Source organism: Clavelina lepadiformis, chromosome 4, assembly GCF_947623445.1.
Source record: "Clavelina lepadiformis chromosome 4, kaClaLepa1.1, whole genome shotgun sequence".
Lineage (NCBI taxonomy): Eukaryota > Metazoa > Chordata > Ascidiacea > Aplousobranchia > Clavelinidae > Clavelina > Clavelina lepadiformis.
Window position 1 is genome coordinate 2,767,810 of NC_135243.1, and position 14,276 is coordinate 2,782,085.

General features: G+C 39.3%; 2 protein-coding genes and 1 long non-coding RNA gene across 3 annotated transcripts; 1 reads left to right on the top strand and 2 right to left on the bottom strand.

Annotated features, from left to right (window-relative positions):
• Positions 1–278: 278 nt before the first annotated feature.
• On the bottom strand, positions 279–7,164 carry LOC143451805 (5-oxoprolinase-like). The gene is made up of 9 exons (XM_076952545.1): positions 7,130–7,164; positions 6,724–6,827; positions 6,497–6,585; positions 4,990–5,199; positions 3,957–4,111; positions 3,543–3,728; positions 1,142–1,335; positions 725–834; positions 279–659 (listed from the first exon to the last, which is right to left on the bottom strand). Exons 1-9 carry the CDS (start codon positions 7,162–7,164, stop codon positions 279–281), a joined length of 1,464 nt encoding a protein of 487 aa, XP_076808660.1.
• On the bottom strand, positions 7,135–9,118 carry LOC143453418 (uncharacterized). Its single transcript, XM_076954765.1, has 4 exons — positions 8,847–9,118; positions 8,541–8,664; positions 8,033–8,170; positions 7,135–7,367 (listed from the first exon to the last, which is right to left on the bottom strand). The coding sequence occupies exons 2-4, from the start codon at positions 8,613–8,615 to the stop codon at positions 7,353–7,355; spliced, it is 228 nt and encodes a 75-aa protein (XP_076810880.1). The 5' UTR covers positions 8,616–8,664; positions 8,847–9,118; the 3' UTR covers positions 7,135–7,352.
• A 1,362-nt stretch (positions 9,119–10,480) lies between these two features.
• LOC143453432 (uncharacterized) lies at positions 10,481–12,147 on the top strand. The gene is made up of 4 exons (XR_013115183.1): positions 10,481–11,245; positions 11,394–11,480; positions 11,770–11,900; positions 11,983–12,147. It is a non-coding gene; the product is annotated as an uncharacterized LOC143453432 (long non-coding RNA).
• Positions 12,148–14,276: the final 2,129 nt, after the last annotated feature.

Genomic DNA, 14,276 nt, shown 5'->3' on the forward strand with positions numbered 1-14,276 from the left:
ACATTAACACGCATACATCGTATATCGGCTTCACCACAATGAACGAAGGTCAAAGGTCAACCATAGAGTTGTGAAACTTCGTTTCACTCTACACTGACAGCGTTAAATTGTTTCGAAAGAGAATCTCTCCCAAAACCCCGTCCCTGCCCCTATAACGTCACTCTCCGCCAGTGCCCGGGAGAAGTTGGAAGTTCTTGAGGACGACCGGATAACTGGATATCGGGGTCGAGTAGGAACCAATTCGGTCAATGTGGACGTGGATAGGGTATTTGGAGTATTCACTTGGGTATTAGGAGGTGGATAAGGGCAAGGCAGCCCTGGTTAAGCGGGATGTCGTAGTCCACCATGCACTTGAGGCAGTAGATGATGACAGACTTGCTGATCGCTCTCGGCGCGTTCCACTTGTTTATCACCATAGGGGATGTCCCCTCGAAATCGAACGTCGCGCTGCCCTCCTTCAAATCGATCCCCAGGCGGAGGTTGATCACTGATCCGTCGTCCATCTTGTCCGACTCGCGAAGTACGCCGTCCGTTGTCATGGAGACGTCGCGCAGAAGATTTCTGACCGCGACCTCGGCGTGGTGTTGGATGTGCGCCATGTAAGCTTGGACCACTTCCAACCCGTAACTCGATATAAGCTCCTGGACCAGGTGGATACCCTAAACAGAAAGCTTCGTTGTAATGTCTGTGATTGATACAGTTGTGACGTCACAAAGACTCTTACCTTCTGGTTAGCGGCAACTAGCGCTCTCAAGTCGGCCAGGTTGCCATGGAGATTGTGGGTCCCGCTGCAACGAGCAAAATCGCCGGGGAGCATGAGAATCGCTGTCACTTCTGTGAGGTCACAAGTAAAAACAAGTTCAACAGGGTTTAAAAATAATTCTGACTTGTTAGAAAACCAGAAACCAATTCATCGTTTCACTTAACAACTACCATGAAACTTTTCAGCATCATATGATATGATAAAGCAGTCATTCACAACATTATCACAATCACAACCCATCATAAATTACAATCTTCGCATGTTTCAGTAGTGGTTGGTTAACACAAACCCCATTGTTAAACAACAACAATGAAATGTTTCAAACATCATATGATAAACTTTGTGATTAGATCTATAACATTTATCACATCATCATACTCACGATGAGATCAGGAAGATGAACTCCTTCAGCACATGGATGATTGGAGAGAATGCAATCTCCCTTATTGATCTCTATCGCCCACATCTGGTACTGCACACCATTCTGCATGGCCCCTAGGTGGACTGGGATGTGAGGAGCGTTGGAAACAAGACCACCATCATGTCCGAAAACACGAGAAGTCAAGTAGCTCCTGTCGGTTCATGTAATATTACACAGTAAATATTGAGTGTTTTCACGACACAGAATGATCATAATAGAATTACAACTGCTCAGTTATCCAGAACATATTTGCACAAGCAAGTCTGGCAATATACACAAGACTATACAGGACTTTCAACAGCTGAACCACAGATAAAATGTCAAGGGCCGAGAAATCTTGGTGCAATAAATTCGCAGAAATTAGACCAAACAAGTAAAAGCAGTTTTGGACGATTATCTAGACCAGTGATTCACAAAGCAGTCTCCAGCTTAAGTACGCAACTTAAATCTGGTCGGTTTGTGCGTAGTTTGCAATGTTTTTGTTATTTCTTCCCTTGAAGTGTGCACAGTGACAGAACTACACATTGCAATCAACCCTTTTAAGCCGTAACAATTACACAAGTATAATTCCGTCTGCTGGGTTTACGGTTATGACAACAAATGCACAGCTTGGTCCTTGAGATGAACTTTTTAATTTAGATTAGTAAAGTAGGCCTAAGTATCAAACTTGTAATCGCGAATAAGTTACCAGGTCAGTGGATTCAAATCTGCATGCACTTTATACAACGCTTGCATGAGATGGGTGCAGTGGTGAGCTAGCCTGCAGTAAAATTGTACAAGTTTTTGCAGATGAAATTATTGTGTTAGGTGGTGAGTATAATTGCACAGTAGCTTACTCCTAGTAATCCTGTACTTTTAACTGCGCATGATGTCAAGCATTTAAGTCAGTGTTTCTCAAACTTTTTGCGATCGCGTACCACTCATTCGTTTTTTTTGCTACACTGCGTACCACCTGGCTCCTGAATGACTTATTTTACTCAAATGTACCGGTATTTATTAGTTATTACCGTTATTACTATACCATAAATCCAATGAATAGCAAGAAAACACAATCTAATTTGAAAGATGCAACTGTTTCTTCTGCACAAGCTTGTCTATCCGGGGCAACACATTACTCACAGCACATCGAAAATCATGTTCAGCGGTACGCGGTACCACTTAAAAAGCTCTCGCGTACCGCTAGTGGTACGCGTACCACAGTTTGAGAACCACTGATTTAAGTGAATCTCAGAGATTAGAAGTTATCACCGGGTTGAGGGAGCCAGCTCCTCCAAGTAAGTAAAGTTTTGCTGGGAAGGACGAAGTGAGTGAAGACATTATTCCAAAGGTTTAGAAGAATCATCAAGAAGTTATTCGAAAATGATCTGCTTTGATGTGTGAAGAGACCAAAACAAAACAATTTCAAGCATCTGTTGGTCAATTTTCTGAACTGGAGGATATGTTGTATGTTTGGATTGATAGCATGCATCGCACAAGCCTTCCACTTCCGCCCTCATTGGCCGTTTTTAAAGCAATACAAATCGCTGAACAGCTATTGATATCAGAGGATGGCTTGAAAGCTTCATGGCAGTGGCCGATTCCGATCACGTCGTGGATTGCAGAAAATTCTTCTCCACGATGAGAAGATCCCGAGAATGTTTATAACATGGAGGAAACTGGGTCATTTTTTCAGCTCTTGCTCAGATATACCTTGCTCATGCCATCTGAAGATGTCAGCACTATCCGAGGAAAAAAAGAAAGCTAAAGAACGAGTGTCACTGGTTGTTTGCACAAATGCCACAGGAACGCATAAAGTTCCTTGTACATTGATTGGGAAACCAAAATTTCCGGCTTGTGTCAAGAATCGAGAATGGCTTCTACAGTACTAAGTCAGGGTAAAGCATGGATGGATGTTGACAAGTGTTGGAAATGGTTCAATAAAGTTTTTCATCCTGAAGTGAAGAAGAGAACAGGACGCCGGGTTCTCCTGTAGGTGGACACTGGCCCTGGCCATTCTTCTGCTTTTGAGAGAAACAACGTCAAGGTGGCATTTTCCCTTCCAACTGCACTAGCTGGAAGCAACCATGCGATATGGGTATAATTGCAGCACTAAAGAAAAGTTGAGATATTTGTATGTTAAGGATGTTCTTAGCCTTTATGAGCTAAAAGAGACTTTGAAGTTACGCAAACAAGAGCAAGCAAAAAGGTTACCCAGAGGGGCAGCGGGTGTTGCCTATGGCAACCATCATCTGCTAGATGCAGCGAATTACGTCAACTATGCATGGGATGCGATATCAGAATCAGCGATAGAAAACGTGTTTAAAAGGGCTGAATTATTTCCATTAGAAGGTGGCATTGTTGATGGATGAAATCTGATACGATCTTATGTCCAGGATACGAGAACTAGATATGAAAAAACTGTTTAATTTTTCGACATGTGGTGGCTTACCACTCGATGTCACTAGAGCATGATCTTCAATCCCAGAAAGTTCGATACCTCCAACTCTGCCACCATCGTTGATGATGTCACGTCCTGGACTGGCAAAACCAAATTCTTTCTTGTATCTGCAGATGCGTGAATGAGTTTGATGTTAGTGAACTAAATAATAATGTTTGAATAATCTAAAAATTTGAATGCTAAGTTTTAATAAAACGACAGCGTAGCTGTTGCATAGTAATTGGTTGTGAACATTCTACAAATATCATTCGACAACTACTTATACATGGACGAGGTTCTTTGCGACTAAATGTGGAAAATACTTCAACTGCACCAGTGTTGACCTTAGAACCCACCTGGCTTGGAAAGTCGGCAAAAAGTCACCAAACTTTGATGCGACAAAATCTAAGTTTTTTACCGTGGAAGGCTGACACATGAGGGCGCAGTCGGTCCGCTCATACCTCGGATTCAAATAAAGATCGGTTTTGATGCTTTCAGGGGAAACCCTGATCTGATAATGCTTGCACACACTCGACTATAAGCTCATCAACAGTGACATCTAGTGCAGATATGGGCTCTGTGATCGAAATGCAACAAAATTGTTCTCAAAAGATTTATATCAAACAAATCAGAAAAGAACAAATTATTAGGTAATTGCAATCATCCAATTTACCAATACGAGATTATCAATTAACATATGTATATTGAGATGTTTATATGACATTTTATTATCCAACCATTACAGCGAGATGATGATTTAAACTGTGATAATACACTGTGATGTAACAAATTGGTAATAATGAAGTAAAATAACTGTCGCAAACTGTTAATTAAAAAAAGTCACCCAAATGAATTAAATAAGTAAAAACATTCGGAAAAGACGTAACGATTTAATCTTGTTTAAATAAGAGACAGCCTTTGTTGTAGAGAGAAGAGATTGTCAAGTTGCCTGAGCTACCGCAAAACTAGCACATGGACCACGAACGGAATGGCAAATTTTTCGTGGCAACTCGCCGTGAAAAATATCGGCTTCGTGTGCTCAGGGATGAAAACCTGGTGTGTGGTTGGAAATAATGAAGCCATACCACATAATGTTGTCTGATATAATCAGGTAATTTCATATGATATAATACCAACTAAACAAATGATTGTTGGTAACCACATAAATTACCACATCGGCAACTAAATTGCCAAATAACCACATAGCTGGTAAATTAGATAACCACATAATGGTGGTGGTCCCAGCATAAATCGCAAACTTCTGATAATGTTTTAGTAGCGGTTGGTTAACACAAACACCGTTGTGAAACAACCATGAAATTTTTGAACATCGTATGGCAAACTTCATGTTCAGATCTATAACATTTATCACATCATAAAGCAAATCACATGATCATACTCACGAGATTGATCAGGAAGATGAACTCCTCCAGTACATGGATGGTTGGAGAGGATGCAATCTCCTTCATTGATATCTATCGCCCTCATCTGGTACTGCACGGCATCCTGCATGGCTCCTAGGTGGCCTAGGATAGGAGAAGCGTTGGAAACAAGACCACCATCAGGTCCGAAAAAAGCGCACAAGAAGTCAAGTCGTTCCTGTCGATTCATGTAATGTTACACAATAAACAATGAGTGTTCTAATGACACAGAATGATCATAATAGAATTACACCTACTCAGCTATCAACAACGTATTTACACAAGCAAGTCTTGCAATATACAAAGACTATACGGGACTTTCAACGACTGAACCACAGATAAAATGTCAAGGGCTGAGAAATCTTGGTGCAATAAATTCGCAGAAATTAGAACAAACAAGTAAAAGCACTGTTGGACGATTATCTAGACCAGTAATGTATAAATAACAAACATCTATAAATATGACAAGTTCAAGCCAGACCTTAATGTTAGTGGATATCGCTGTCTGTTGTAGAATCCTACCCTTCTGTTCTGCAATGCTCATGAACCTTTGATGTCAACGGTCAGAGGTTATAATATAGTGATGGGGTCAGTGATCCCAGTATAGCACATAACCCATAAAAGTTAATTGGGAATGACAAAAAACCCAACCACGCCTTACAGCTACCCCAATAATAATTGTATGCATTTGGTATTCAATTTCCCAGTTATTGTCATTTGGGTAAATTGTCAGTCATAAAAATCGCTTCGAGAAATTCAGTCCACCAAATAACACTTAACAATAACAAATACCACCTATTTAAAATAACGGAGAATGACAAAGAACCCAACCACACCTTACAACTACCACAATGGTCATTGCATGCATTTGATATTCAATTTTCCAGTTATTGTCAGTTATAAAACTTGCTTCTAAAAACTGTATCTACGAAATAATACTGACCTGTGTGAAAATATAGAGAGTTGGATGGCGTCCAATTCCTTGCCAATATGCTTCGGCTTTCCCTTCCCTATCATGATGGTCACGTCACCTGAATAAGCGAATTTTCCCAAAATTGTAATTTCTAATCGCGGCAAGCTACAATGATATTGTCAACCTATCATGTAAGAAAAAGACTACCCTCATCAAACTCTAAGTGATGTCACCATGACGTCATAACGCAATACCTTTCTTAGTCATCTCTGTCTTGCAGTCGGGTTCGACCAAGATTGTGCTGATTTTGTGGATGATAATCGCTGGACCGTGAATCACTTATTGACAGATCCTCTATGAAAGTCACAAAGTCACAATATTTTACAAAAGGTAAAGATAAAATATCCCAAAAAGATCGAAAGAAAACAAGATACTCAATACTATAATATATATATCAGCACATTGAAATAAAAAACACACTTTGTTCTGTTGTTGACATTAACAGGAAAGTTTGTGCCATTATTGAAATTTTGTCTTAATTTAAGATTTCAAAATAAAATACCTGTGGCGCTTGTATGGTGACACCAGCTGTAGTAGACTTCAACACATGCTCATATTCCCCGTCGTATCGACTTAGATCTGTTGATGTTCCTGTGTAAATAGTGTCATAAATTTCACGATGACAACACAAGGACATAACTTACGTAATCTTATTAATATTTACCTAGCTTGTGCATGCATGCAACATACATGCTCATACTGATACTGGATATCCTAACGGCACCATACCTCCCATGTTGTACCCAATGCTGGGTTGGTCTTCAAATGATGTCATGATGTACCCCACTACGCCACCTGCTGGGCCGGATAATATTGTTCTATTTCCATCGAACCTGAGCATTGGGGAGTGTGAGATGTTGTATTTTATATCAGAAGACGTAAACATTTGATGAATCTTTTCCAACTCAAGGGCTGTTTGAGTGTTGAGTTTTTACAGGCGGGCCAGATCATAGGCACAAACGATGTCATAGTTAGTTGGAGCTGTTACTTGCTCCTATATCTACAACACAGTTTGCAATGATAGGTGTCACTTTGTTGGTAGCTTGCTTATCGCTGATTTAAATGAATATGACGATCTGTTGTTATTCTTCATGTTAATATAATAATATAATCACAGCCTTACGAACAAACTTACTTATCAATAGGAGTGAGGCCACCATCAGACTGCATAAAGAGCGAGTTGATGTCTATGTTGCTGACGTCAGACTGAAAGCTTCTATATATTCTTTAACTCACAGTGTGAGGTAGGCATCTACGCATGCAGCAAAGTCGTGCGAGACAATCTTGACCATGGACTTGAGATGATAGTTAAGACTTGTTTAAATCTCATCTCCATGGCAATCTTTTTAACTGCTACTTCATACTCGGAAAAGCTGCATACATAGACATCTGATGTCACAGTTGAACGTTAAAAATATTAAATTAAACTTGATTATGCAATAGCAAAATGACTAATCAATATATAAACACAATAGACCAGCATCACAAAGTGAACAATAACCATTAACCAAACAATCGATGATGCAAAGTTTTGCGACGACAACTTAAAGCAATTGAGCTTAAACAAAACTCAAACTCAGCATTCTTTTACTTTTGCTGCCAAACAAAGCAAAACAGTTGTAGGCACCAAAACATATGCATTGCCAAGCTGTATATAATTTCAATCTAACAACAGCATAGACTCACATGTATGAATGCATGACAGCATCAAACAAATAAACTACTATAATTACACACAGAAGTGAGGCTTACTTCAGCTCTTGCCTGACACTAACATAAGCGTAGGTGCAGTTCTACAACCAACAGAAAACTAGGATATAATTAGGAATAGGAAAGCAGATCAAAAAGGTTAAGAACCGCTGCTTTAAATCAAAGTAAAAAGTGATAATAAACTCATCTCCGACGAAATATTAAACACCATGAAAACTATAAAATAAGCAAAGACGAAAAATACAAAACCCACATTTAAAGTCACCAGTAGGTAGTAGCTGAATACAACTGCATTGTCAATTGGAAATATCAGAGTTAATAAACTTACGAGGTCCAACATTTTTGGTCTTGATTGGTTTCCAAGAGGATCTCTCCAACCCTCAGTGAGAGCAAGTGCCATTCTCTCATCTTTCCTCTTGAGGAGAAAATTTGTGGCAACGGTCGTTCCCATCCGGATAAAATCGATCTTAATCAAGTCGAGTGATTAACGCATTATAATTTTCAACTCTTCAAAACAAAAATAAACTATGTATACATAATTAGGCGATCTATAGATATAAACAGCATTTCATAGCAGTGGTTTTAGCCAAGTTGACAAATGGTTAAACTTGTGGAGATGATGAGAAACTAACATTAATTACAGACAAAATTACAGGCATATTTGTAATTAAGCACCAACAATAAAATCAAACTACATTTGATAATAATCTTTTTAGCCTCGTCAACAAAGCAAAAAATTAAACTTGAAGCAACAATGAGAAACAAAATTAATCACAAAATTATGATAAACTTTTCCATATATATAGGCTTTATTTATGTTTATTTTTGTAACATACCTTTTCCATAATGCTTCGAATTACTTCCCTGGGAGCATCACAGTAATTTTGTGGATCGACAGACAACAGCTTCATCACTTCGACGCATAGGTCAGTCAATTGGCAGATCTGTCAACTACTTCTGCTGCATTTGCAAAGAATGCTTTCAATATCGATAATGAAGTTAGGACTAGCATTTTTCATGTCTAGGCTATGTAGCATAGGCCTAGGCCTACTACACTTGAAAAAAAGTGACCGTCATCAGTCCGAAATTTTTATCATTGACTATTAAGACGTTGATTTCGTTGAAAAAAACATTGCCCATACCTTATTGTGGTCCAAGTAATACCAATAAATCTGCCTACATACAGTTTGCAACTCCTTTTTATGGCTGACTATAGGCTACGTCCCACCGATGCACCGGAAACAATGATGGCTACAACTAAAACCCAGTGTACGATGTGATTGGCATTTACTTCGTTATATGTGAAAGACTAGTGGCTTAATCTCATTCGTGCCATGTAATATACGAAGCCACTTTACACAGTCAGAGTTATTGACCTAACAGTTGCTGTTATCGCGATAAATATCACATTAATATTGAGATGGTGACATTTCGTCACTGTTTAATTCAAAACCTTCCTTAGAATCCTTATCCATGCAATGCCGTAATTTTATAAACTTTGTTACTAAATGCAAGGTTAAACAAGGTCGAAACAGCTTCAAAGAAATCCTGTGTAAGTACAACAGGCAGACATTTAATACAAATTTCATTACCCTAATTACTTTCCTCGAAATATAAAGAACTTTTTTTAACAATCAGGGAATGCTAACGTGCACAATTGCTACGATTCTTTGATTTATTTTTCACATAAAAACACGGCATTTATGCTAACAATCACAACGAATATGTTCAAGATAACCTTAATTTAAGCTAAAATATGTGGTTCCTAACTATATAATAACAAATGTTATGCACATTGTTAGAACAAATTCAAACAGAATTACAATCAAACAATCCCACTAATATCGATTATTTGAGGACTTAAAATTTTACTGTTCAACTTGTAAAATGGAAAATCCTGTATACTTACAACATGTAAATATTTAATTTCAAACAGTTCACTTTTTGCAATGCTGTAAGCATTTAGGGCCTCGTCCTCTGGAATCACTGCATACTTTCTAACAAGAGACACGTACATAGTTTCACACAACATTACCAATTCCAGTCTCCCAAAATCAGGAAGACCATCTTGAACATATGTAGCAACAAAACACCGAATGTTACATTATGTACCGTAAATTTCTATCCATCGAAAGTACGAACGATTGTGTGACACTGAGAAAAGTCAACACATCGGCAGAAAAGTTGTTAAACAGATGAACTTTTGGTCCCAGAATATACTTGGATGCAAATAAATTTTCGTCCTGCAACAGCATACAGAGGTGACGTTGGTGTTTTTCTGCCAAAAACTTTTGGGTGTTTTTGAATGAGGCTCTGCAAGTTAAAGACTTGAAAAGAGAGTGCTTCGCCTCAAACCACCGAAAGAGCTTTTTTCGTTTACATTATAACCTAGAAAGTAAAGGAATTGTGGAACAGCTGAAAAGGGAATCCTGAGCATGGCAGAGGTAAGAAATTGAAGCTGCGTGAGGCCTTTTGCTTTAAACGTTGATATAACCTTATGGCAGAATACGTTTTTATATTTATTGTAGTTCAGGTACTTGCTTACCTATTGTGTCTACCAAACCCATCAACCTATTGTGTCCTATTCTTAGGTTTTAACATTAACCAGTTAACATAACGTAAAATTTTATCCGCCAGAAGGCTCTTCTGCCTAACGAATTTATGTTTATGGATAATCACCTTTAAAGGCGCCCTTGCCGACGTAATTATGACGTAATTCAATTTATGATGTAGCTTTCAGTCTCGTTGCTGCGTTTTTCAGTTGAATGGAATCACAACTGTAAGTATAGCCACGATTTAAAATCGTTCCGTTCCTTTATTTTATGTTTTTGGGACAAAGGCGATTTGGTAAATGAATCTCATATTTTGAATTGAGGCCTGAGAACATGACAGGATAAGGCAGCAAGAACGCGTAAGAAAATCGTGTCTTCATCCGGGTCCTGTAAAACCCACCCAGCGCCACAGACATCGCCATTGACTAGAGAGTTTTACGTAGTTTTAGATCAGCTTATAATCCAGCTTGGCAGACGTCACAGTTTTAAATCCAGCTCATAGTACTGGTTTGCAGCCATGTTGGCGATGTAAGTTTGAATTTCTTTCAACTTTTATCCATTGATGGCTCCCGGCCGGCAGGATTGGAATCCGATTGAAAAGATATTTTTTAACACTTTCGTTGGTTGGATTGTACCTTGGTCACCTTTGGCAGGTTTATGTTTTTTTGTTGACTATACCTTGTGGAAAGGTGAGGGTTGGAGTACGCTTCCTTTGCTAATTGGCAAACAGACGTTCACATGTTTTTTGTAGCTACCTAGTGAAGTGTATATCGTCTTGGTTGGAAACCTTTAAGTGTGCTTACCAATGAAGACGATTACCTTTTTTTTTTCTTGTCCTTCAACCCCTGATCAGTGAGCACAGCCCAGTTGTACCAGTCCTTGTCATCTAAGCCAATAGGATCAGGTTTATTTGTGTTAGCCTGGTGGCATTATCAAGATGTTTCTTGTCAAGCATTAAGCTTTCCAACATCACTTACTTGAAAACAGAGGTAGTTATAAGGATGGTGTATTCTATATCTGACATCTGCTTAACGAAGATGGCTCGTGATAATAAATTACTTTATAAGGCGTTGTCTTCTCTCTTTATTGCATTTATATTGCCCATGCGCTTTAAATTGTAATTTGATTTTTATGTAGTCTACACAATTTTGTGAACTCATGTCATGCCATATATTCTGGTGACTCCGACGACAAGTTGTTGAAGATCTCCAAGATATGCAAAATGTATGATATGCAAAACAACTTTTCAACTTTACGTGAAATATACAAATACAATAGAAAACTTGTAATATACATGCAAGCTCTACACTAGAATAAAGAGTACCATGCTATAACGAATAAAGAGATTAAATAGTATTGCTATTATTGTATTATTATTAGTACTGGCATTGACTAAGTATATATGTCGAGCTTTAATGCTCGAGCTCGGACAGATAATTACGATTTGGAGAAAATTGGTAAAAATTGATGTAAATGCCTTGTCAAAATTAAAATATATTTGAATTTTTTTAAGCCCTGCCAACTGGCCGACGAGTATCGACAACGACTTTTGAGAAATTTTGCTGTCGATGGTGACAGCGTCGGAAATAAAACCCACACTACAAAGCATGGCCGATGGGTTGATGAAGCGATGCGCGAAGGCCGGTGAGAGTCCTTCTTAGCTTTTGTTTATCGGTGGAAATTGTTGCAATCCAAAAAGATCTGTCAAAGCACAACGTACTTTTAGCTCAGCGGTCTGACCTTGCAGAATACTGGAGTGAGAATGCCATCTAAGTGGCCGTCAGCAAAGCCATCACCAAAGCCGAGATGGCTTGGAATTGTCGTCGCAAAACCAGAGGCATCTCTGTCACGACTTCAAAGGTGGAAGCTTTGGTCGATCCTTTAGCTCCGCGATGGATGTCTTTGAAGTTCTCATCCAGAAAGAGGAAATCTTTGAGATCTTACAAAAGCAAAATGGGCAAATATTATGAAAAAAGGGGTTCCCCAACTCTTGAACAAGAGGGGCTAAAAGCAGGACAACAAGAGATAAATTGACACGGTCGTTGAGTGTTAAAGAATTCTGGTCCTGAGCTGGTTTATAAAGCGTTGACTACGTTTGGTGCAAATATCTATTAAAAACTTTACACGGAAAATTTTGTTTCATTTCGTATCAAAACTTTTAACTTTCTACTTTAACTAACTGACTTATCACTTTTTGACATCTTGGCGTTTCTCCCTTGCAGGTACACCGTACCGGCAATAACTCATTTGCGGGAACTGTGTTCCGGACCGTTCCGGTTTGTTTTCACCACTGTGTATACGTCATGCGTCATCACGCGTCATCATGTGTATACGTCATGCGTCATCACGAGTCATCATGTGTATAGCTCATGCAATGGATGGACGCGAGGCAGACTCCAAAAGCCATTGGCAGATGATGTTGATGATGTGATGTTTTATCTCTGAGGCAAATTTAGGAGGAGTAGCAACTTAAATCGTGGAGCTCCATTGTCACCACGTCATAGATATTCTGAAACAAAGGCGTAACCTAGGTTTTAGCCGCCCTGCGCTGAGGCAGAAAATATCGCCCCATTCCCGAAGCCATATTTTGAATTTCGTAGAAAGCCGAAAGTGCTTAAAGGCTGGTTGTTAAATTCCTGCGTTTCGACCATCCAGCTCAGAACGCGAGGGACGCAAAACTTTTCTATTTTTACACCTCGTATAAAACGCTTTAAAATGCCTCAAAAGTTAAATTTATTTTCCTACTTACATTTAAAATCGCTGCGGAAATTTCTAAATTTTCACCTTATCGTGTGGCTTATTGTTTGGCGCTTCATGCGTCGCTTAGCTGCGAGGTGCACTAAAGTATCTCATCCAATGTTAGTTCATGTCGAGCTGCATCTTCGAATGGGATTCCGGCGACCTCGAACTTCTTCGCCAAACGAAGAACATTGAGCTCATGCAGAAGACTGGGGTGAGAATGCCATCGCAAGCGGCCGTCAGCAAAGCCATCAACAACGCCGAGATGCACCGGAATAGTCGTCGCAAAACCAGAGGCATCTCTGTCACGACTTCAAAGGTGGAAGCTTTGGTCGATCCTTCAGCCCCGCGACGGATGTCTTTAGAGTTGTCATCTTGAAAGAGGAAATTTTTGAGATCTTACAAAAGCAAAAGAGGCAAATATTATGCATCCAGGACCCCGCCGAGTCTCGCTTTTCACCTTAACTGGCCATCATGAAAAGGTCGGGGTATAACTGCCAGTTTTTCGCTGCGTAAGAGAGTCAACTTTCCTGCAGAGTTTTTGTTTCCACCTCAATAGGTTTATACCAAGTGTGTGTCCTCGCTAATGTTGCACGAAATTATAAATAATTACGTAACGTACGTAACCACGTAACAGAGCTCCTGTCACAAACGTTTGCTACAAATTACGTTATTACGCAACCTTCTTTTTTGGTACATTATATGCACACAAACCATCGTTAAATAGCTTTTATCTCTATTCATTCTCTGTGTAAATGCAATTGAAATGCGTCATCTGCACTCGGCTCTTTGCCCACTTTGCCGTTTTTCAAAGCTGGGCAATAGCAGAAAACAATTTTGGTGATGTGACGTCATAACCGTCCTTTGATAACTATTGCTACAACCATAAACGCTGCTAAGCTGTTAAAGTGATATCACACGGCACAAAGCCCACGACAAATATCGGTTTCGCGTCTCATGCAAAAGTAGATCACGCACGACATCGACAAACTTACGATTCTCGACACAATGATGTCAGCTTAAAAACAAAGCGTTTATATCGAAACGCCAAAACAAGATTCTGACGTGCGGCTGTGCTTTGTGTTGCGTATTAAGTTGTTTATTTTTCTTCGTTTTATTTTTTAATTAGTCTCAAAGCTGTAACTTTTTAGTCACTACAGAAAATGATGTTCTTACAGCGAATAACCCCTAAAAGGGAGCGCGTTCGTGGTTCCGTTCCGACGACAATCATTGGTTACAAGGTAGAGGCAGCATTCGAGGCGGATGCTTTAGCCTACAAGT